General features: G+C 41.2%; 1 protein-coding gene across 3 annotated transcripts; it reads right to left on the reverse strand.

Moving 5' to 3' along the window:
* Positions 1–583: 583 nt before the first annotated feature.
* kank2 (KN motif and ankyrin repeat domains 2) lies at positions 584–22,953 on the reverse strand. Of its 3 annotated transcripts, XM_072443071.1 has the most exons (13): positions 22,803–22,953; positions 12,649–12,718; positions 9,062–9,144; positions 7,507–8,856; positions 7,152–7,361; positions 6,964–7,069; positions 6,297–6,887; positions 5,265–5,352; positions 4,964–5,183; positions 3,585–3,727; positions 2,638–2,838; positions 2,465–2,563; positions 584–1,750 (listed from the first exon to the last, which is right to left on the reverse strand). In XM_072443071.1, the coding sequence occupies exons 3-13, from the start codon at positions 9,096–9,098 to the stop codon at positions 1,694–1,696; spliced, it is 3,102 nt and encodes a 1,033-aa protein (XP_072299172.1). In that variant the 5' UTR covers positions 9,099–9,144; positions 12,649–12,718; positions 22,803–22,953; the 3' UTR covers positions 584–1,693. The 3 variants fall into 3 exon arrangements, with proteins under 3 accessions (XP_072299172.1, XP_072299173.1, XP_072299174.1); XM_072443072.1 differs by lacking the exon at positions 12,649–12,718 and having other exon boundaries at positions 22,803–22,825; XM_072443073.1 differs by lacking the exons at positions 12,649–12,718; positions 22,803–22,953 and adding an exon at positions 11,839–11,861.
* Between the last annotated feature and the right edge of the window lie 868 nt (positions 22,954–23,821).

The following is a 23,821-nucleotide window of genomic DNA, read 5'->3' on the forward strand; positions in this document are numbered from 1 at the left end:
AAAATGTATTTAGCTTTTGGATTGATAATTGACTTGAAAATCAAACAATAAAATTGAATTGAATATTTAGTAAAATACTAACATATAGTGCAATTCAAAATATATACTAATGTCCTATTTCCATAACAAAGGCACAATCCTTATCAAAAACATTGTTTGGGTGGACCACCTTTAAAGATAAGCCCCGTTTGTCAGCCGCATGCACACACTCCAGATGTGATGTCAGAGGGTCTAACAAACTTGCAAAGTCACCTGCTTGTGTAGTTTAGGAAATCCTCGTTTTAATTAGTATGTTATGTTTACAGTACTTTTATTTTGACAACTGCCATGAAATGCAGCAAAAAGATGTTTCGGCATTTGACTCATTTTAGACAATTTATATCTATTTTAAAGTTGTATGATATTCCAAGTAAGTAGGCTGAGGTTTTAAAAACAAATAGATTTGAACATAGGTTTACTTATAATCCAAGCCATTTGTGCCTATATTTATTGTGTTCTGTTTTACAAAATACTTACAGCCAAGCTCACTCTAGTAGGGTTTACAATACACACAAGAAACAATATGCTCAACATTTAAAAGCTTAGTTTATAGTGTTTATTATCCAAAATGCACAAATTGGAACATTGACAAACATAAATCCTACATAAACCTTCACAAACTAGAGCCCCTGTGCGATTACATTTCTGAAAATTATAAATGTAAAAAAGATATTTAAATTAAAAAATTAAAAATTTCAAAAAACCAGAGGATAAGAAAATTGTGAACAGTTTATTTTTTTTTTTAAAGAATAAAAATTTCTATTCCATCAATAGCCTTTGCACATCACTTCAAAAAAAATTGACTCTAAACATAGGCATATATTATTGCTCCATTTTATATCTTACAAATCCTGTTGCGAGACTTTCTGAATCCCTGCCAAATCTTTCCAGTATATTTTGTATTTGTCAATCTTTCTTTTACATTCTAAAAACTCTTAACATACAAAATCTTACAAACAATACATCCTTCCAGAGACATAATTGAAAATACCATCATGTATAAAATTGCAAAGTACCATGTTTTCATAACTTTGTCAAAGTGTCAAAAAGGCTGGAGGTTTAAATCATATTGGGCTTTAAAGAGTACATACTCTTTATTAAAAAGTCTAGCTGTAAAAAAGTACTGCGTTCACTGTATCTTTGAAATTGCAATTAAAAATAATATAAAAATAATCTTGGGTAAATGAATCTAGCTTTAATCTAATTTAAAATTGGCTTTAGTATTGAACTGACGTTTTTCTGTTGCAGCACCAAGATATTTGATGCAAGGCCACTTACTGATGTTTCTGCAAATTTGACAGACGACGCTCAAACATAAAGTAATGCTACTCTTAAAAATATGCGTCACATATGTAATAATGTATTGTAAATAATGTTTTTGTTTGGAAGAAACAATTTCCTTCAGTAAACGAGTTTGGCTTTAAGTGCTGTTTAAACAGTGCTAGAAACAACATTGTTATTGCAAAGTAACATTTCCAGAAATAATATTATGGACTTCGGACAGAAGCGCAGCACACTATCTTAAAACATAAAGTGAAGCTGGTATATTTATGTGCATAACTTACACAGGGTAAAAACTCATAGCTTCATGTTACGAAGATAACAAACAGACAATTATGAGGAGTCAGTGGAGAATGGAGAGAGGCCAGGCGGTTTACTTTAAGTCACTCGAAGGAGGAGAAGAGCCCAGAAGAGGAGACTTTGGAGAAACCTGCAAGTAGTGAAGAGATAAGCAGTTACAATCAGCAGTTACAATCTACTGTTTGACCACAATCTTAAGGCAGATTCGCTGTGTATTTCCTTAGTCAAACTTCTTCTATGTTTAATTTAATTAATATTAGAACATAGTTATCAGGGATAATAAGACAATATTATGCATCCATAATGTGTTTAATTTTTAGTTGATTGCTCAATTTCAATGAGTGTTTATTTTTCCATTATTATTATTATTAGTATTATCTTGTCTTACGCTAGCTGTTTTTTATTTTATTTATTTCTTTATTATTTATTATTATTTTTTAATATTTTGTTTTTATTATCTTTATATATTTTTTCCCCTCCATCCCTTGTTGGGAAATGGGAGGTTTTGTCTATAGGAGTTCTTCTATTGAGAGTGTTTTCTAAACTTCCTATGTTATCTGTTCTTTTCCTCTGTATCTACCTGCGTTGCAACAATGAAATTTCCCCATGTGAGGACAATAAAGGATTATCTTATCTTAATTTTCATGCATTGACTGTTGTTTTGAAATGATTGTGGATACAACTAAAGTGCTGTCAGAACCAAACTTCAAACCTTGACATTAAAGCACGCCTTATGCATGCTTATACAGTTGGACCAAATTGAGCTAAAATAAATCTAGAACAGTAAAGGAGCAAACATCTCTTTACATTCTGCCTTCTTGAAAATGTTTGTGTTACCACTTACAGGAGAAGGAGGCTTTGCAAAGTTGAGGTGCGCATACAGAAGCACTGCAATGTCGTTTTGACTGGCCTCCAAGGCGATGGACAGAGCAGTGCTGCCATCCTGTCAAAGTGAACCATGGTGAGTTTGTCTGACTTCATTACACAGGGAAATGTGTTCAATAGGGCCAAACTCACATTGTCGGTGAGAGTGGCGTCGCAGCCCGGCACAGACAGAAGCTGCCGCACGATGTCAACGTGGCCGTGTTCGCAGGCACACATCAGAGCCGTGGAACCATCGTCATCTCGGATATTCACCTGAGCGCCACAGGAGAGCAGCGCCCGCACCATGTCCCCGCGACCGTGGCTGACCGCAAGCATCAGAGCCGTCTGACCAGCCTGCGGACAAATACAATCAACATTTAGCGCAACAGGTTTTGACATATAGGGTGGAACTAAGAGATTGTAATACACGGTAACTTTTGGGAGGGGGAAATAGAAAGTTAGAACCATACTACAAAACATTCTTCATAGAGATTATACATTATGAGGCAAACTATTGAATATTTTAACCAAAGAAAAATATTTCCCTGGAAACGAACTGACAGAGGCTTTCAGGCCAAGTAAGAATGTGGAGATGCAAGCCCCCTAACATTAAGGATACAGGTTATATATATATATATATATATATATATATATATATATATATATATATATATATATATATATATATATATATATATATATATATATATATATATATATATATATATATATATATATATATATATATATATATATATATATATATATATATATATATATATATATATATATATATATATATATATATATATATATATATATATATATATATATATATATTTTATATTTATTAATTAATTACCACCCTAACCCTAAATCATAACCAAACCCCTTCACAAACCTGAATCATTCTTAATAAACTATTTGTTCATAATGAATTAAGTTTGTTAGTGCATGGTTAATTAAGGCAAATTAAGGAGTATTTTTTAATAAAGTGGTACCCTGTGAACTGTTAGTTTACACAGTTTGATTTGTTTTACAGTTTTAATAGTTTCTTCATTCACATCTGCAGTAACACAAAGCAGCAGCAGGGGGCGCACCTGGCTGGCCTTTGCGTTGACGTCCCCGGTGCGCAGCAGCTGCAGCACAGTCTGGAGGTCAGTGTCAGAGTGGAACGCAGCCAGAGCCGTGAGCATGATGGCCGTGTAGCCCGCCTTGTTCTGCTTGTCAGCATTGCACAAACCTGTCGAGTAAACCAGGCCAATCAGTGAGGCAGACAACTGCACAGTAACAGCAATGTAATGAAGAATGAGCGCAGTAAACAAAAGGAAACACAAAGTAAAAGCAGAGTTAGAAGGAATACTAAAATGTAGTTACAATAATATGATACTAAAGAAGTTGTTGTGAAAGAGATAAAAATGAAAGATGATAATTAAAATGTGTATGGCGTTTTTGAAAATATTCACAGTGCATTATTCCTTTACTGCCCACAGATGATGGTGGCATGTTATTATTGTAGCCACAGCTGCCCTGCAGAAATATGGCAGCCTCTCTGGCCACCATAAAATATTGGGACAACAGGACCTTAACCTGTACTAGACAAAACGAGGACAAGAACAGGACCAAATCAGATTCAAATTTGGACCAATTTTAGAATTTGCAAGAAACGTGTGAACGCACCCTTAATTTGGACTACAATTAAACCATCCACCTTTGGGTGACCAGCGGTCTGGTGCAGCTTCTAGGTCATTAGAAGTGTTCTTGAGCGAAACCGAATAAATCTGCGTGGCGTTTGTCCAAAAATGAACCGCAGTGGATTGGAGTTGGCGTAACAGGCATCTGCAGGTGTCCCACACGAGTCCCGAACCGCACCCACACTGGAGTCAGTGTACGCAAGGTGTTAAAGATGTTTTAGATTATTCAGACCTGTAACATTTTGTGGCATCACTTCATAATAACCACACTTTAATAAGCCCTAATAAAGCATGAACAAAGCCTTAATTCATAATGAACAATTGTTTCATTATCCAGTAACTACTTAATCAAGGGGTTAGGGTTAAGATTTAGGGTAATAATTAATTACTGCCTGAATCCTTCTTAATACAACTATTTGTTGATTATTCATTAAGTCTTTGTTCATGCTTTATTAAGGTTATAAAAAGGTGTTGTTAAAAAAGATTAGCCATTTCTTTCTCTCTCTCTTTCCTTTTTTTTAAATGATAAAACACATACTTTGAAGACGTACGACTACAGTAGGCGGCGGTAAATGCACCTTTTCAGTTAGTCAACAACCGCCATTATATGTAACACAACAACAACAACAACAACAACAACAACAACAACAACCCATTTCTCTTAAGAATTACATTGATGTCTAAAATATATCTACACATATGCAATTCCTTAGAAAATCTCAGATCGTACAGTACTGTATATATGAAAATAGCGTTAACGTGTCGATGCAGAAAGCAAAAGTGACCTGTGTCGAGCAGTAGTTTGACGATGGGGAAGTTGGAGTGAGAGACAGTGTAGTGGAGCGCCGTGTTCCCGTTGCCGTCGGCCATGTTGATGACAAACTCCAGCAGCTGAGGGGACATCGAGGCGAAGGTGTTCATGTATCCTTTGACCGAGAGCGGGTCCGCAGCTTTGTGACAGGACACGCGCAGCCACTCCTGTAGCACCACGGTGTAAGCTGATCGCTGAATCAAAACACAATGACAAGACTTTACTTCACCGCCCATAAACGCCACGTACAAAGACATTTCAAATCAAGTACGTACCGCTTCTTGTTGGCTGAAAGCATTCGGTTCCCCCAGGGCTTTCTGCAAGGAATGCAACGCTGACAAGAGGCTGTTGCTCAACTCCAGCCTGATAAAAGATACAGGAAACGATGTGTCAAGTGTTTTCAAATACTCATCAATTATATGACCGGTGCGTAAATATTCATGTGCAATTACTGTCGTACTCACACGCAATAATGTCACATTCATGTACAAATAACTGATGAAAATCGAGTGTTTATTTTACCATTATTATTAGTATTATTTTGTCTTACGTTAGCTGTTTTTATTTTATTTTATCTGTATTTTTCCCCTCCATTCCTTATTAGGAAATGAGAGGTTTTGTCTATAGGAGTTTTTGTTTATAAGAGTTTTGTTTATAAGAGTTCTTCTATTAAGAGTGTTTTTTAAACTTCCTATAAGTTATCTGTCCTTTTCCTCTGTATCTACCTGCGTTGCAACAATGAAATTTTCCCATGTGTTGACAATAAAGGAATATCTTATCTTAACTTAAAGGTGCACTATGTATTTTTTCTTCTACCGCATGCTTGTCTCAATGATGTACAGAATTTAACTTATCTATATCCATGGGGACAAGCAGGCCAAGGTACATTTCAGATCGTTGGCAAAGCGCTCACAATAATAATGCATGTTTTTCACATTATTTTTGTCCAATGAAAACACTCGTAATTGAATAAATGCCAAGAAACAGCATGTCCATGGGGGACCTTCCACCAGAAATATGACTTATTGCACCATTAATGGAATGAAAATTTATTGAAACTTATTATTCCATACATAAATATAAAAAAAGATTGGCAACACTTTATAGTAACTACACATTAAATAACCTTTATAACTCATGATGTAAGACTTAATTCATGCTGAAAAAATAGAATGATTCAGGCTTGAGGAGGAGTGACCGTATTAATTAAGAAGTATTTGTTCATGGTGAATTAAGTATTTTTCCTGCATTGTTAAGGCTAATACAAGTGCAGTTATTACGAAGTGTAGTTTATATTTGCTGTGTACCTGGGAGGTTTAGCTGGTGGCGTAGTGAGCTTGCTTGTAGCTCCTTCTGGGCGACTAGAATGGCTTTCAGATTGGTCAGAAAGTACGGCCGTTTCTGAATGGACAGTTAATTGCTGCGTGACTTCAGTAACACACGGCTGTTCTGGACATAGTGTGCTTATAGATACTTGTTGAGATACAGTGGTCGTTGTTGATGTAGTGGTTATTTCTTGTATGGCTTGTTGCGCTGGTTCCGATTGGCTGAAAACATCCTCAGAGGCAGAAATAAGTGTGCTCGGATCCGGAGGAGGTGGCAGTGGTTCGCTTGCCCCTTCTATGGCCTCAGGTGCTGGTGAAGGGACGACTTCTTCATGCAGGTTTGCGTCCACATTAGGAGACTGGCTGGGCGTTTGCTCCTCCGGGCTGGTGGCTGGTAAGTCTGAGGCTGGTTGTTGAGGTACACTGTTGTTCTCCTGCTCTACTGTCTGCATTATCTGCTGGTGTGGGATTGTGGACTCTGGTAGTTTTTCTCTTACTTCATGATATTCACTGGAGTCGCTCTCCTCTTCCGAGCTCTCACTACTGCTGTCTTCTGATGACGTAGATTCATAACTGAGAGAAAACCACAGTGTAAGAAAACACTGACATATATTCATTAATCTACTTGTACAGTATGACATTTACCTACCCTCCATTTACTCCAATGAACTGTAGGTTTTTCTTGAAAGGAGAATCTGGTTTGACCTCAGCTTTCCTTTTCATTATCGACCTCAGAGAGGAATTAGGAGACAAATCTGGAAAAATATTCAGTCAGATTGAGAAAAATGTATAGCTTTTTTAATACGTGTAAAAAGAGATGAAGCCATGATGCATTACCTATCTTAGATGAATTCTCTTCTGACTGAACTTCTGCAGTGGAAATCACTTGGACCTCACGTTCTTTTATGTTGACTGTGGTGCTCTGATTCACTGCGGCACCAACAGTGATGACCGGAAGAGCCACGGGCACTGAAGTGGAAAGCTCACTCTTCAACACGTCTCGTACCTGGACTGAACTGACAGCCAGAGGCAACTCAACGGGACCATCTGAAAACACAGTAGGAGCAAGTTAATTCTGACCGTACAACACAAACGTACATCAAAAATTGAACAAAACTACTACACAAAACTATGTAAAAATAGTATTTATTTAAAAAAAAAAAAAATAGGACAAAGAAAAGAGCATACAGACCTTCAGCTTGCCTCTGCTGGACCTCTGGCTCTGGTAGAGCAGATGGAGATTGGCAGGTTTCAGCTCGGAGCAGTGTGCCCACCTCCACCACAGTGGGCTGTTCCAGGGTGTAGACCTGGATGCCCACAGTCCTCTGTTCTTTCTGCTGCGGCTGCTGTGTGAAGCTGACTAATGTGTGTAGGCTGCCCCCTTGTGGATCCTGCCAGCCTGTGCTGGTGGCCATAATGGGATGCTCTGCGATAGGGGCCCTCTGAGCCTGCTCTGCTAGTCTCTGTGCCGCCAGCAGCTCTTGTAATGTCCTCTTCAACTGTCCCTCCAGCTGTCCTACCTGGGACTTTAAAGCCTGAGTCTCTGGGACAAGCCCCAGATCCTCCTCGTGAACCCCGACTCCGACCTGCTGTCTACCCTGCTCTTCCTCTGGTCCTACTCCAATGGTGCGCACTTCCCTCTTTGCACTTGGCCGGGCCCCACCTACAATGACTGTGTCCTCTATCTCGCAGCCTGAGTCCTGTTTGGAGGCTTCTGGAGAGGTGGGAGACAGCTGTGCGGCCGCCTTACTGCTACTCTTAGCTCCAGCCCCAACATCTTCTTCTGGGATGTCGATGTAGAGCTCCCCTCTGGGACGGACTCGGCCAAAGCTCAGAGTGTGACCTAAGAACTTCTGGCTCTTGAGCTGAACACTGAGCTGCCGTTTCTCCTCTTGTAGCACAGAGATTTTGACCTGCAGCACTGGGATTGTCTTGACCTGCTCCTCCAGCTCCTTGATCTTCCGGAGGGCTGCAGCCATCTGCTCCCTCACATGCTGCAGATGGGCTGGGGTGGGGGTCACAGGGGTGGACAGTCCTGAGCTCAGGGGGGTGAAGGACCCCCCTGCTCCATGTGCTCTGTTGAAACTGTGTGCACTGCTGATGGAGGTGTTGGAGCCGGACACACTGCTGTTCATGCTGCCCAGGTTAGAGAACCTGCGGCTCTCCTTCTCCTCCTCCAGCCTCTTGCGTGCGTCTTGGAGGGTCTTCTCCACGCGGGCTGCGCTGAAGCCGCTCCTCTGGGTGGTGTGGTATCCAGGTGCGCAGTAGGAGAATGAGGAGTGCCGACTGTCTACACTGGTGTTGGAGCACAGAGACTCTGTGGATGTCCACCATGAGCCCGCGTAGCCATAGCCACGAGGCAGCGAGCCGTACCGCGGCCGCCGCTGGATGGGCACCTTCTTAATTGTGTTTCCTTTCTCAATATCATTGACATATTTGAGGAAGTCTAGGTCCAGACGATAGCCATAGGGGGTCTCCACTGAGTAGGGTGCCTCCTGTTCCTTGCGGTGAAGTGAAGGGGGAGCAGGCGGGTTGAGTTTCCCTGAAAAGGAAGGAAATCAATTCAAACAAACGGAAATCTGTGTCTAATCTTGGGCTCAGACTTTAGAAAAAAGAGCTTTGTATATTTATGTAAACTGAGACAATCACCAAATTAGGTACAAAGTGGCTCTGTACTCTGCAATCCCTTTAATCTGTACTCACTGTAAAGTCTTATTTTTGCTTCAATAAAATGACATAAAACCCACCTGGAAAAGTGGGATCCATACGCAGCACCTCAGCCATCCTGAGTTTGTGGCCACTGGTCCCAGAGTCGTCCACAAACTCTCACCTGCAAAAGACAATAGAAGAAAACATTCATTCATTCCATACAATCTCCACCGCAGCTCAGTTTAATTTAGACAAATATTATCGTTTATACCACCCTGTTCCTCTATCTAATTTCATCCCTTCATTTTCTCAAGAGCTGTAGTGTTTGTTGCTGTTCTTAGCGTTCAGTCGAGAGGAGTAACAGAGGAAAGTTTCCTGGCAGCTTATTCCAGTACGGAGCTTTGAGACAGCCAGTTTCAGCCTTATTAGGAATCATCCGCGCACGCTAACTTCACTTCTTGCTCCCACTTTCTCTCCCAGAAGTCTTGGTTTCTCTTCATTTTCTGCTTTGTTTTGCTCTTAAAAAGTCACCTGATGATCAGGAGGGATTTACAGATTGCTGACTTGGATGCCTTACTTGACTTGTGCAAAATGTGTATTTCCTCATTTCACTTTTTAAAATGATTTTAAATGAATCATTACATCTGTTTCTTTCCCAGCTGCAAACAAGCTTCAGCTGCTGTCGAGATACAGGACAATATTAACTTTCAAGGCCATCGCTTTGCATGAGAGGGGAAATTAATGTTTAATCTACAACATGTTAAAAAATACATTTGAAACTAATTTAAAACAAAAGAGTATTTGTGAGAAAGAATACTGCAACCCCTTACTGAAGAGTGATCTGAGGCAGACCCTGGTCAGTCAATGCATGCTCTCTTGTGAAAAGTAGGGCACTTGGAAACACTGGCTAAATTGACCTGGAATGGTTTTTCACTTTCAGGAGTCAATTCTGGTCCAATTTCTACCATCTGTGTCCCTTTGTTACATTCTCGCCATTAAATTGCTGTGCCGTAATGTTGTCAAGTCTCTCCATGGAGACAAGCAAGTTATAAGTCTGATCCGTGGAGAGGATACAATAGGAATGCGTGTTTTCAAAAATACCTGAAAATGACCGAAAATGAATAAATACAAGATGAACAAGTTGAATTAGATACTGCAATAACTTTCCCATAGATGTGAAGAAGTGCATCTATCACACTACCATACAATTTTGTTTGCAAGTTTTATATTTACAGAACGGGGAGACTAAATCTTGATAAATGTTTGAACAGAAGATACTAACTGTACTTTATATGTACTAGGAATGCAGAGAGCTCATTTTAGACTTAAACACTTCCCACGTATCAGGAAGAACTGAGGAGTTGTGAGTCGCTTTATCTTTAACATGGCTCTGAAATGTGTGACTGATGATGTGCTTTGCTTTATACAGCGGCACGACCCAGTTCTGGAAGTGTGAGAAGCTGAGAGCGGAGGGGCGCGGCAGGGGTGTGAGAGAGTCCAGGAGGGCGGGGGACGGCGCTGACACGGGACGGTTGATGAGGTATAATTACAGTGAGCCGTTTAGCAACCAAACATCCCGTCCCAGTGGACAATTTCCGCTTGATTCTTGAACATGCCTCATTTGTGTTTCTAGTTTGTAACATAACCAAGCTAAAGATGATATAAATACTGGATAAGTGGGGTGCCAATATGACTAAATTATGAGTTTACCTCAGAAGACCTGACTCTTCTAGGAAACAATGTTGAAATGTGCATGGCAAATGTCAATAACAAATAGATCATTATACATTTTAAGTTATAATGTATGTTATGTTATGTTATGTATGTTCTTGCTTTATTAATGTTACGTGCTTTGCTATTGACAGAGATCACTGATATAATTTATGCATATATTCTCCAAATTGGATTGGTTAAAGGTACAATGTATTTTGTTGTCTGGAATGTACACAGTATGGTATTAAACAGTTTTTATTGCTGAAAAATACATAAATGGGAGTTTCTGCACTAATCCGGGCTCTCATTTATAAAACTTAATGGATTTTTATTTACAGAAAATGTACATATTATGGACTAAACTCAATAGCTCTCTATGGCTCAGATCACCTTCTGCCTCATCTTTATAAACCTCAACCTTTTTGGACCATTTTAGGCAAACATCCATGTCAATTTGTCTTTTTATAAGTTTTTTACGTACAAACACTTTATAAATGAGGCCGCTGACCTGTAATTTGGCCTGGTGGCATCACATGCTTGTCGCCATGGAGATAGAAACGTTTAAGGCCATACTATGGAACAGGTTTGTAGTCCTTTAGTCAATAAATCAGTCGATAGTGTCTAAGTTGACCAAATTCTTTTATTTCTTAAGGATCTATAAGGAATAACAGTAAAAAGAAGAACACATGGGATGATTTGGGAGTGAATCAGGAGTCATTGTTTTTGCAGAAATGCCAGTGCAGTAGCTTGTAATGAGTGCGCAGTTTGGGTCAGATATATAGATACTGCCATGCCCTCGTTTTAGTCTACTAATCGGTCAGTCATGCCTTCAGTCGACTAAGAATTGATTTAGTCGACTACAGCCCTACATTCCAGGCAAAGCAATAACATCTCTCACGAGTAAGCAGCGGGCCCTCCACTAGAAAAGTTACATATTGCAGTGTTGTTGGAAAGTACCCTCGATCGCGTAACAGCTAAACTTTTGCCAAACATGACAACAGCTTCTGGCCCGAAAACCATTGCGAGTCAAAGAGTCACCATCAATGATTCTCATACCACTTTCTCAAACCACTGCACCTTTTCCTAATCGAGACACTTCTCCCACATCGCACTCTTTAAAAGCCGACAGAAGCCGACGCAGAAGCCACATGTGCCTCCTCACCAGTGGCTCCGTGGTTCTTTGGGACATCTGTGTGTAAGTGTGGGCGCTGTGGAGTAGTTGACCTCCCTCCCTCGCCCAGACAGAGTCTCTTTGAGCTGTGAACAGAACCCAGTGTGCTCCTTTGGGTGACTTTCTAGGACTAGTTTCATCTAGGACAAATGCCCCCACCAATTAACCCCACCCACTCCAAACCCACCCCGCTGCTGCCGCCCCGCTACAGTCACATACCACACTCACAGGCGGAAGTTTAACAGCGTGCCTGCCATTAAGCCTACCGCGGCCCGGAGGGGGTATGATGCCGGTCAGCCAGCACAAATTACACACTTCTGGTATGTCCTGTAAGATGTCACAAGAATCCCACTGTTTCACTGTGGTACTATCTGTCTCTGCTCAGTAGACAGTTTATAGGCTATAGATAAGGCTATAGGCTATAGGCTTTAACAAAATAAAAACCCCTCCCTTGCTGTATTTGATGCACAGCGTGTGTACACTTTCCTTATTTTGTTTCTATATTTGGATTTAACAGACCACCCTGAAGTGCTTTTTATAAGGCCAAGCTCTACATAGAGGTCAGGGCTACAAAGTTTATCAAACTTTGCTTCCATTCTAAGAGTCACCTTATTATTATTGCCATTACAAAGGATTAGACTGCATAATTGCGTTTTAGGTCAGAAACACTGGTTTTCCCACCACACACAGTGAATCTTCGTACAATTTTCCGCTGCCTTGCTGGATCTACCAACTTATGCCACTCTGCAAAAGCTTACTAATGGATTGTGCTTTGGGAAAAAGGGTTTTTCCACTTCATACCAGCTGCTGTAGCTGCAGGACAGGACCACTGCTCCCCAGTTCTCTGCTTCCCCTTCTTTAGTCCAACAACCTGAAAGACACAAACAAACAAATGTATGCAGTATTTAGCCGATCATCATCAAATGCAGTACAGAATGTTTATGGCAGTCATTTATTCATTATTTTTGATTATAGTTAACAGTTAATTAAGTTTTAAAAGTGATTTATTGGATATGCATTAACGTTGTAGCTAAATAAGAGGACAAAATGAGCTGCTACAATTAGACCAGTTAGAAATATCTGCTCTATAACTTGCAAATCCCATAAGAATCATTCATTTGAGCCTAATAATGGCATTATACTTTGGTAAATCCATCCTGTTTCTCATCCTCTTTATGGCACATGTGAGAAGGGTGCATGCTGGGATTTAGAACCTTCAGAGTTCATTAAAAGGGGAGACGTTGTGTTGACACGGAGATAAAAACAGACTTATGACAGGTTACAAAACCGTGCACCCACAGACTGTAAACATGTAACATGTAAAAACCATCTGAAAACATTCCAGTGGTGAGGACTGACATGTCTCAAGTGAACGACACACCACCCCCCGCTAAACCCAGCCCCTTTCGAACTCCAAGAACGAAATAAAAAAATCCACTCCATTCTTACAGTCCATGGCTAATGAATTCAAGACTGAGGGCTTTGCTGCCATGTGATCAGTTAAAACCCTTTAAAACCAAATGGCGAACGCATGGTAAGCACAACCTCTAATTTTGTGGGAACACCAGAGATCACCTAGTAAGACCTTAAACCAGACCACTCTCATAAGCTTTATAATGCACTCCCTTCATGGTCACTGTTCTTTTACTGCTGAGTGCATTGTCCACAGATAAGCGGCACGACTGCGTCTGCTGATTCTCATACGTCTCACACTCGGCTCCATATTTTGTCAGGGGGGTCTGGCTGCCTGAATAAGGAGTGGTATTTGAAGTGAAGTAAATTGTAATTCTGCTGATCTGTGGATGAAATGAACACAAATCAACAGCAGATGTCGGTTTGTTGGTCTCTTGTTGCTGGAAAGGCAGCTCAAACGTAACAAGTTCAACCATCGCTCGATTTAGTTTTGAAAAAATCTACCTTCCTGCAAAAATACGACACAAATGTTTTGGATCTGATCGAGGAGTAACATCAGTAGCTTTTGAAAGTAGGAATGTAAAAATTGTGATTGTTGGGGTCACAATATAATAATAAGAACCACAACGTAATAATCATGACAATTAAGGAAGCAAAATCAAGTATTTTTACTTCAGTAAAAAGGCAACTAAATGTAAATTACTATTTTGTCTGTTTTTGTCACATTGACTTTGATGATTATTTTTCTCATTCAGTAAGTAAAATCACATAGTAGGAATAGTAATGTGTTAGACAATGGGAATTAAAGATGCCATTATAAACAAAACAAGGATACATAAGGAATATATGAAGTTACGTCTCCAGTGAATACCAGTTCTAACAATTGAATTCAGACTTGAGGATGGTCACAAATCCCTCTTTACAGTAAGTGACCTTTCCTTACATCATAATAGCCGTGTTTGTTGTCGTCCGTGCATTGTTTCCCATGCTGTCATACCAGTAGCTCTGAGGGTGGAGGGGTAAACGGGAGAAGCAGACCTTCAGGACTGGAGCGTCAGCCAAATCACAAAGAGCCATTCATTCGGGGCTAGTCCCACAGCTGGTTCTAATATAAGGCAAGGAGGGGCACCGGGCCAAGGACAGAGCGGCAGCAGCGCCCAGGTTTGGACCGAAATGCCACAAAAATAAACAAACAACTGGCAATAGATGTTACAGTCGGAGTGCTAATTGATAGTGTCCTTTGCGGATGAGTGCTTAAAAAGAAAGGCACTTTGATGCTATATGTTATTGTTGGGACATATTTGGGCTTAAAAACAACAATGGTTTTCAGTAAAAATGTTTCTAGGAGGAGTGGGCGGTATTGACATATTTGAACGGCCAATATTTTTGCAACACATTGGAATTACAACTGTAAATGTCTTGGTTGAGGTTCAGGTATTGCACAAACATGGATCGGCTGTTAAAAACAAACAAACAAACAAACACACACACACACACACAAAAACAAAACATGTGTGGCTTATTATTCATTGATTTCAAAGCTATGGCAATGTTCCTCTGTTGTGCAATCTTGCAAATCAAGATATATCTCTTGATGAAGAAAAGGGAAGGAATCATTTGCCTGAAACCCATGACCAGACACTCTTCTAGTTTTGCTCTTTCTTACTCCCAGTTACTTCCAGTTTTGTCTTGAGACCACTATTTCCATCTTCAAAGTCTAAAAATTCTACTAAAATGCATTGCATCTGGATGGAAAGGCCTTTAGAGTGAAATATATCAAAACTAATGCAAATAACTGGATGTGGGACGGCGCATTAACCAGGATGATGAATTAAATGTCCCCTTTAGGTCAATAGATATTTGGGCCCACTTCATATTATGAATAGTTTTGTCAGACAAACACCAAACTCTACAGGAGACAACTCGCACTCCCGACGACTCCCACTCAGCGCAGATGAAAACATACAGCTCTGAGCCGCTCCATGCCTAAAAACTCCCACGGATTAACTTGGGCAGCTGTTGCTTTTAACTTGATTTACCCCAGCGAGGGCAGCGGACACTACTGTATACGAACAAGTGATAGAACCGTTTTTAATCTGTCCGTCACTGCCATGATTAATCTGACAAACGTGACTCATTTCTGTGTCACCGCCGCTCGCCGCGCAAGTAGCAACAATTTGTCAACAAGTCAATTATAGGAGGACATTTGGGTTTTGGGAGTTTTTGCTGGTGTGTCATTGCAGTTCTGTTTCTGCACTGTGAAGCAATAGGCTGAGGTTGGCTGGAGAAACGGTTACAGGAAAAGAGTTGCGTTTTGTTCCCATAGGATTCGAAAAAAAAAAAAAAGTTAAGTCACTTCCTCTGAGCTCAGGAGTAACAAGAAGAAGGCAAAGAAAGCACCGGAGAGGAGTCCGTTTGGGGGAACGGAGTTGGGGGAATGTGCAAAAAGAAAGCGTGAGGAGAAGAACAGGGTGGAGAGGGGGTTAAAAATACAGCTGAGATTTGAGTGGAAAGTTCTCAAAATGTGAGGACCATGACTTCTCTCATATTCGAGTATGATTCACAGCACATGCAAATGTCGACACCAAATTTAGTAGAGAATTTTTCCTTTCTCTCTTCACAGTCAGATACTAAGTCAATCTGTCTGCCATTGCAAATACAACAATCTTTTTCATTTTGGCTTAGGGCGAACACAAAAAGTACAGTTTGAAACACCCTATAATACTGCTAAATTCACTCAAAGACTTATATTGTTTTGAGTATTAATTAACCTTTGAATTTTTCCAGCCCGATTAACAATATATACAGTTCTGTAGGATGCATATCAGTTTTTTTTTCCAGATGCACTTCCTCTTAATACAACCATCTTCTTTCTTGTAGCCAGCGTGAAATGTACAGTGATTCTTTAGACACTACACGCGCAAATAAAGGTTCTAAGAGCATTTATTTTTTCTTCTTTTTTTTTGCAAACTGCTCCACCTCAGGGGCCTGTTATCGTTACACATGCCTAAAAATAGCACAATAGACTATTTGACATTTTGTTACATAAACTGCACAGAGCATCAGAGTGTTTATCTTCTTGAGAGCTGGCGTAATTCAGTCTGCCACTACTGAACGCATAACAAATCCAAGAATAGGAAGAAAAAAAAAGCGAAATAAATCTTGCACAATCTGAAATGTAGCAGCAACAAAAGGCAACGTGTCATCAGTCTACTGTATAACGTCACTGTACGTTTGACAGACAGGGCCTTGAGCTCTGCAGCTAGCCTCATGATCTCATGTGAACACACTATGGACTTTGTAATATGCTTTTTCACCGAATATGGGCTGAAAATTAAGGACAGTGAAGTCATGGGCAGCAGGATCGCAGCCCATAGTAAAAAGTACAGTTTTTCAACTTTAAGGACATGATCTAAGCAGGCGACTGTAGTATTTCTAAAAGGGAGGGGCTATCCAGCTTTAATAAACAGCTCAAAGCATCTGCCATTGGTCATTGTGCTGAACTTCTAACAGGAAACTCGAGGAGGGTGGGGTCCAAGGGGTAAGGAGCCATACCGGAAAAATGAAAAAAAGTAATTTAGGGGAGAATTCCTGTGTGTGTATTTTAAGGGGTGGGGGGGAGGTGGGATTAGCCTGACGCAGAGCAGAGGGGGAGTGGGAAAAACAACATGGACCAGAAGATGCCCTGAGGATGGCTTAAACCTGGACCGGGGTAGAACGGGGTCAAAAGGCCAAAATGTGGCCCGACACGGCGGGAAACAGGAAGTCATCTCTTTGCATCCTCTCAGTGGCCAATTACCTCCCAATTCACTTAAGCCAGGTGATTACCTAAAGACACCAAGATGAGTAAAACCTTTCAAACGCTGATGAATACTTTCAGATTACAATAAGATTACATTACAACTAATCAAATTAAATTGATTCAAGTGAGATTATAAGGCAAGATAAAGTTGTGTTGAAGTGCAAAAGCCAGTTTAGGAGAGTAATGCAGATTTCTATCTGTTTACATACTATTAAAGGGAGTAATGAACTTCTCTATCGTCTGCTCATTAGACCAAAGTTTCTCTTACCACTGTTTGTTTTTGCAAAAAGAAGTTGGGAGAAAGGTTACGGTCAAGGCACTGACTTATTTAATTGTTTTGGACCTGAAGACGGTGTGAGAAGTTCAATATAAACAGAGCTGTTTTGGGTTCTTTGTAAAAACATACCTAGTTAATAAAATACTTTACTATTTTAGTGGAAGTCTGGTGGTAAGTTATAGTCTTTACTATATTGGTTTTGAGAGACAAGGATTTTAATTATCACTTTGCTTTTTAGCAATCAGGCAAATAAGTAAAGAACTTGGGTTGCAGTGATTTTTTGATACTTATATCTGGCAAGTTTAAATTATTTCTGATAATCTGTAATAGTTTAGTTAGATTGAGTCAATTGTCTTTGCTGACCCAACACTTCGTTATTTTCTTATAAGTTAAGGTTAATGTATATGGAACAGTGTTTACATCATTTAAAGTATATTCTTTTCATGTTTTTTCTCTTCCTTAAGTAATATCTTAATTATTATCCTAATTTCTGTGGCAACGATGTATTCCTACTTAAAACCTGGTTTAGCCCCAATTCGGACCTGGTTTAGCCCCAATTCGGACCTGGTTTAGCCCCAATTCGGACCTGGCTTAGCCCCAATTCGGACCTGGCTTAGCCCCAATTCGGACCTGGCTTAGCCCCAATTCGGACCTGGCTTAGCCCCAATTCGGACCTGGCTTAGCCCCAATTCGGACCTGGCTTAGCCCCAATTCGGACCTGGCTTAGCCCCAATTCGGACCTGGCTTAGCCCCAATTCGGACCTGGCTTAGCCCCAATTCGGACCTGGCTTAGCCCCAATTCGGACCTGGCTTAGCCCCAATTCGGACCTGGCTTAGCCCCAATTCGGACCTGTCTTAGCCCTAATTTAGCCCTAATTTAGACCTGGTTTAGCCCGTTTTAGCCCTAATTTAGACATGGCTTAGCCCCGTTTTAGCCCTAATTTAGACCTGGCTTTGCCCTGTTTTAGACACAATTTAGATTTCGTGGTGAGATTTAGTTGTAGTGACATGGAAAGCCAAATCTTTTCTTTGATTTATTGATATTGGTAAAATATGATATGGAAGATTACTCCATTAAACAAACTGGATTTGGGAAGTTCAAGTCCATTGAAGCTTTGCGCTGTACTTTTGGTCCAGTCAGCGTTTATCTGCAGACAGCAGATGGGGGTAAACTACCAAAACATCATTATCAGTCCAGAATGATGGACGGTGACAGAGCTGTGTAATGCAGGTTTAGGCTGTAATTTCATTAAGACTCACTAAACCATTTTAATACCCGGCGTGTGGTCCTCTTTCCCCCTCAGTCCCCCCTGTACCCCGCTGCACCCCCAGGCCCACATGTTGTAATGAGAAAATCACATTCCTCGCTGTCAAGAACACCTCAGGAAGGAGTCTCCAGCTGCAATAGGCTGCTAACCTGATACACGCACTTACTCTCCCAAAGAGGAAGCTCAGGTTTCTTAGGGGAAATCTGGACATCTGCAAATTACCAAATTACCACCAACACGAAAAGCCGGCCTATGACTTTAAATTACCTTTTACAATGGCAAAAAGGGGGGTTCTCAAGTTACTAGGAACCCCCATAGACTGTAAATGGATAGAAACCATGTCAAGTCTGGTATGTGAGGCATTTTGATCTCATTGGACCCCAACCGTGTCACTATAACACATGCCATAAGCCACTCCTCCTTGTTTATATAGGTTAAACTACAATAAAGCTCAGCAGTCAAAGCTCACAGAGGTTCTAAAAGTTAAGTTTCCATTCATTTTTCCCATAAACTTAAAAAAAAAATTAAATATTAAGGATTGAAAGGCAAGACAGAGGCCAAGCGGTAACTAATGTCCATAATGTGGTTGTTTTCAGTGCAAAAAGTGCATCTTATTAAATCTTAAAAATCAGCAAAATCTTTTAATAACGTTTCAGAAACAGATGATTTTTTTAAATACAATTATGGTTGTTTTTAATTATTACTACACAGCTGATTAGCACCAGCAAGCTTTCAAACATGTATTATTATTTTGTTTTGTTTTTTTAGAAAATTTATGGAGAAAATGAATGTGAAATTCACTTCTGAAATCTGAAAGTGAGCTCCCTTTAACTACTAAGTTTACATTTTTCAGTTGATTGCATTTTATTAGCTTTTGTTTCCCCTCAAGAATGATTTTATATTGTTTTCCTAAATGACAAAGGCATGTACCGTAGTCATGTTGGCCGATTTATTGAGGGAAGGTACCAATCATCTATGAAGTCACTGTCTTCAGCTGTAATAATGTGACATCTGGAAAATGCAGTAGGAAAACTGACTCATGCTAATAGTAGAGACTGCATTACTGTCTGTCTGTTAATTTACTAATATCCAATAAAACCTGTAATGATACTTCCATATTGCATTTTCAAAAGGGCGCAGAAAACCACTTTTCTTTCCATTTCGGGGTCTTTTTCGGTTTCGGTTTCTTTTTCAGGACTTAAACACACAAATGTGAAATGCAATGCACTGCTATAAAATTACAGTTGTAAATACAGTTTCCTCAGTGGCTGCCATTCTGACTAGCATAAAAGGCAAGCTTAAGCAGAGCAAATTCAGCAGTTTCTTTTAGTTTAAGTTCTTATTCCTTGTAAAAGCACACAATCCAATAAAGTCGATGAAGGTAGTTAAGCTCTTTAGTGCCAAAATACCCACTGCTGCGGTTTACAAGCGGTTCTCACTTTAAAAAAAAAAGAAAATAAACTTTTTCTTTACTTTACAATACTTTACGTTTGCTTTAAATGCTAATATATGTATCTAACAACATTTAACATCTCATATATTGTTTAAGGTCTGAAAAATCACAAGACTGTAATCCTTTCTCCTGCCTAGAGGATGAAGATAGTTGCTACCGTAAGGGCATCTGATGAAAAATCAAGAGCTATGCCAGACTCTGCATGAAGCTAAATAAAACAAACAGGAAGTTGAAAAATAGTGCCATGAAAAAAATTATTGTATTTACATATTACCGGTATTTATTCGCCTCGTTTGTTCTTGCCCTCACAGAAAACTATTTGTACAATTACTTTGCCTGAAATGTTTCACAGTATGGCATTAAACATTAAACAAGCAGGGGACACCACCGAGCCAAGTTACAGTTCAGATCTGTACAGAGGCGACCCAACGCACCAGAAGAAGAATGAATTTTTTAAAGACTCATTATGTAATTCAGAGGCGGTTGAAAGTCCCTTGCATAATTCCATGGAAACACAAAGTTAAAACCGTACTGCAGAACATCCTCCATGGAGGTAGATATGTTTTATGCCACACAGTGAAACATTGCAAGCAAATCAATAAGAGGAGCCTTAGCAGAAGAGTTTACACTGTACACCTCTAACTTGTTTAACTGCGTCCTGTTTGTCTGTTAGCGCACTGCAGCTGGTCCAGAGGTGGTTGTGTCCTCTCGAAGATGATTTGATTCAGTGAGAAAGTCATTACACAACAGCGGCAGCCGCCCTCACACTGGAGTATTGTGTCTCAGAGGCAACTGTTGTTGTGATTTTGGGCCTTACAAAAATAAATTGATTTGATTTGATTTGATTTGTTTTCTAGTGTAACAGCCCGGTGTCTGGTGACGACACTCTCCCGCAATCTGCCAACTTCTGCCCGTCCATCATCAAAACGGCATCAAGTCCGGCTACTTTTAATCCCCAATGACCGCTGCCAAAATGATCATTATCTGACACTTAACAATCGCACAGGGTTATTCGAAGCAGCGAAAGTTTTAAGTTAAGAGTAGGTTATCTCAAAATGTGGTACTGTAACTTATTCTGGGTTTACACTGCGGTTGTCATGACCTGATTGTATTTACAAGCCGTTTTGCTGTGCCATATACGGCTCGCACTTCTCACTCCTGGTTTGGTCCTGTTTTAGTCCCGATTTAGTCTTGGTTCTGGATTTTAATCCCATTTTTGATGTGATGTGTGAACAAGTGTGAGCTCTCTTACTTGAACTTGTTTGGTACCAGTTTGTGTGTCCAGTTTTTTTTTTCTGATCTTGACTTGATTAGGTCCATGATTAGGTCCTTTTTTAGTCCTAATTCTGCCCGAGCCTTATCCATGTCGAGTTCCAGGTTAAATCCTAGTTAAATCCCAATTTTAATGTGTTGTGTGTGCAAGTAAATCACAGTTTTGTTCTGGTTTGGTTCTAGTTGTAGCCTTTTTTTGTCCTGATTCAAAGTTATGGTTGTCACGTATTCGCTATTAGTCCTGGTTTATTCCTTTTGTTATGGTCTGGCCCACTTAAGCCCAGTTTTAGTCTTTAGTTTTTACTTTGACGTGAATTCATCAAAGTTTCTCAGCGTTAAGACTTGGCTTGAAATACAGGCCTTTCTTCTGCTACTTTTGATGTGTTATCTGTACTTGGCGTGTGAAATTCTGAGAGTATAGCGGTGTAGACAAATCAGTCAAGTTAAAAAATGATGGCCAAGAATAGTTCTGTTTTCTTTAAAAGTTAAAAATACAGCTTCAGCATTGACCCCCTAACACACAGTCCTGTCAGGATATGAATTGGCCTCCGGTGACCACTGACCAGCTCCAGGCGAAGAGAGCAGCGGCAAATCTGTGGCCAAGACGCACAAGGAAAGCTGATGAACATCTGGAAGTAATGAAAAGTCGCAGAAAGCGCGGACCCACCCTATCCCCTGAGCTCTTGCACTCATTCTTTCTCTTTGTTAATGAAATTATAAAATTGCTTTCTTGTGCAATGTGTAAACAATCTGATTGCAACAGAAACCTCTTCACAGACAAACAGCAGACTTTTTGTTGCAGAAGACAGAACACAGACTATGGGAGTACAGTATAGGAATACATTAACAACATTAACAAGACTGCACACCCAAACTTTGGCTGAACAAAAGTTAGTTTGCATTTTTTTCAAAACATTAAAAGTATGAACAGACTGGACAGTAACATCCCTGAAAAGGCACAACTCCAATGGAAACAATCAGGCCAGTGTGACCTAATGAGAAGAACTATAGGCTGCTCTTTCCATAAACCTTGGCCCAAAGCAAACCAACGCATCCACGTGCAAAAACAACATTATATTATATTAACGCTATTGTGAATGTGAAGCCTGTTTAATGAGCAGCTTTACCCCTGAACCAAGGATGCTGTAAACAAAAAGACACGCACTGGCGAAGCACCGAGTCTCAGATGGACATTCCTCTGAACGCTTCGGACAAACTAGAGCAAAATCAAAAACACGTTGACTCCAAAGCGCAGGAAGGAATGAGAGTTAAAGCAAAACCGCGTGTTTTGAGGCTCAAAAGCCCCGTTACTTCGCGCAGGGAGGAGAGGAAAGCGGATGGGTTTGGTCCGCGGCTTTACAAAGAAGTCACACTCAGAGCCGTGCGCATCGTCCGCAAATAAACAAAAGCAAGTGCAAAAACAGCGCCAAATTTGCACGAGACAAATTGTAAGTCAGTGGCGACCCTTACCTGTCCTCTGGAGATCCTTGCAGCCGCCTCGGGCCAGGGGCGCTCTCTGACAGAGACAAAAACACTGCAGCCAAGATGCTCCGTCCGCTCCCCGCGCGCCCCCGCCTCCCGTGCGTCTTAAAGGGCCAGCAGCGCGCGGGGCTTTCAGCGGCTCTCTCCATCACATGCAACTGACGTCTGGCTCAAAGCTGCAGGCCCCGCTGACCTCAGCAGGGCCCACTGACCTCTGCAGACCCCGCTGTCCTTTGCAGGCCCCACTGACCTCAGCAGACCCCGCTGTCCTCTGCAGGCCCCATTGCCCACTGTCCTCTGCAGGCCCCACTGACCTCAGCAGACCCCGCTGTCCTCTGCAGGCCCCATTGCCCCACTGTCCTCTGCAGGCCCCACTGACCTCAGCAGACCCCGCTGTCCTCTGCAGGCCCCATTGCCCACTGTCCTCTGCAGGCCCCACTGACCTCAGCAGACCCCGCTGTCCTCTGCAGGCCCCATTGCCCCACTGTCCTCTGCAGGCCCCACTGACCTCAGCAGACCCCGCTGTCCTCTGCAGGCCCCATTGCCCCACTGTCCTCTGCAGGCCCCATTGCCCCACTGTCCTCTGCAGGCCCCACTGACCTCAGCAGACCCCGCTGTCCTCTGCAGGCCCCATTGCCCCACTGTGCAGGCCCCATTGCCCCACTGTCCTCTGCAGGCCCCACTGACCTCAGCAGGGCCCACTGACCTCTGCAGGCCCGCTGTCCTCTGCAGGCCCGCTGTCCTCTGCAGGCCCGCTGTCCCACTGACCTCAGCAGGGCCCACTGACCTCTGCAGGCCCGCTGTCCTCTGCAGGCCCACTGTCCCACTGACCTCAGCAGGGCCCACTGACCTCTGCAGGCCCGCTGTCCTCTTGACCCACATTGTCTGTGCAAGGCGGAGGAAGCTCCAGTTATTGACCAACAGAACCTTACCCATCGCACCCTGAAAAAACAGTTTGACTAGGAATATGATTCATAAATAGGACTATAGTCCTGGGACTATATGAT

Source organism: Eucyclogobius newberryi, unplaced genomic scaffold (assembly GCF_026437365.1).
Source record: "Eucyclogobius newberryi isolate DKJ021-1_F unplaced genomic scaffold, fEucNew1.0.hap1 SCAF_13, whole genome shotgun sequence".
Classification (NCBI taxonomy): domain Eukaryota; kingdom Metazoa; phylum Chordata; class Actinopteri; order Gobiiformes; family Gobiidae; genus Eucyclogobius; species Eucyclogobius newberryi.

Bases quoted from the DNA above. Each gene is read 5' to 3' on its own strand.
- kank2 (XM_072443071.1), bottom strand. From the start codon at position 9,098: ATGGCTGAGGTGCTGCGTATGGATCCCACTTTTCCAG. The intron at 8,857-9,061 runs GTGGGTTTTATG...CTTCCTTTTCAG, and splicing joins TATGGATCCCACTTTTCCAG to GGAAACTCAACCCGCCTGCT. The intron at 6,888-6,963 runs GTAGGTAAATGT...GTTTTCTCTCAG, and splicing joins TTCATTGGAGTAAATGGAGG to TTATGAATCTACGTCATCAG.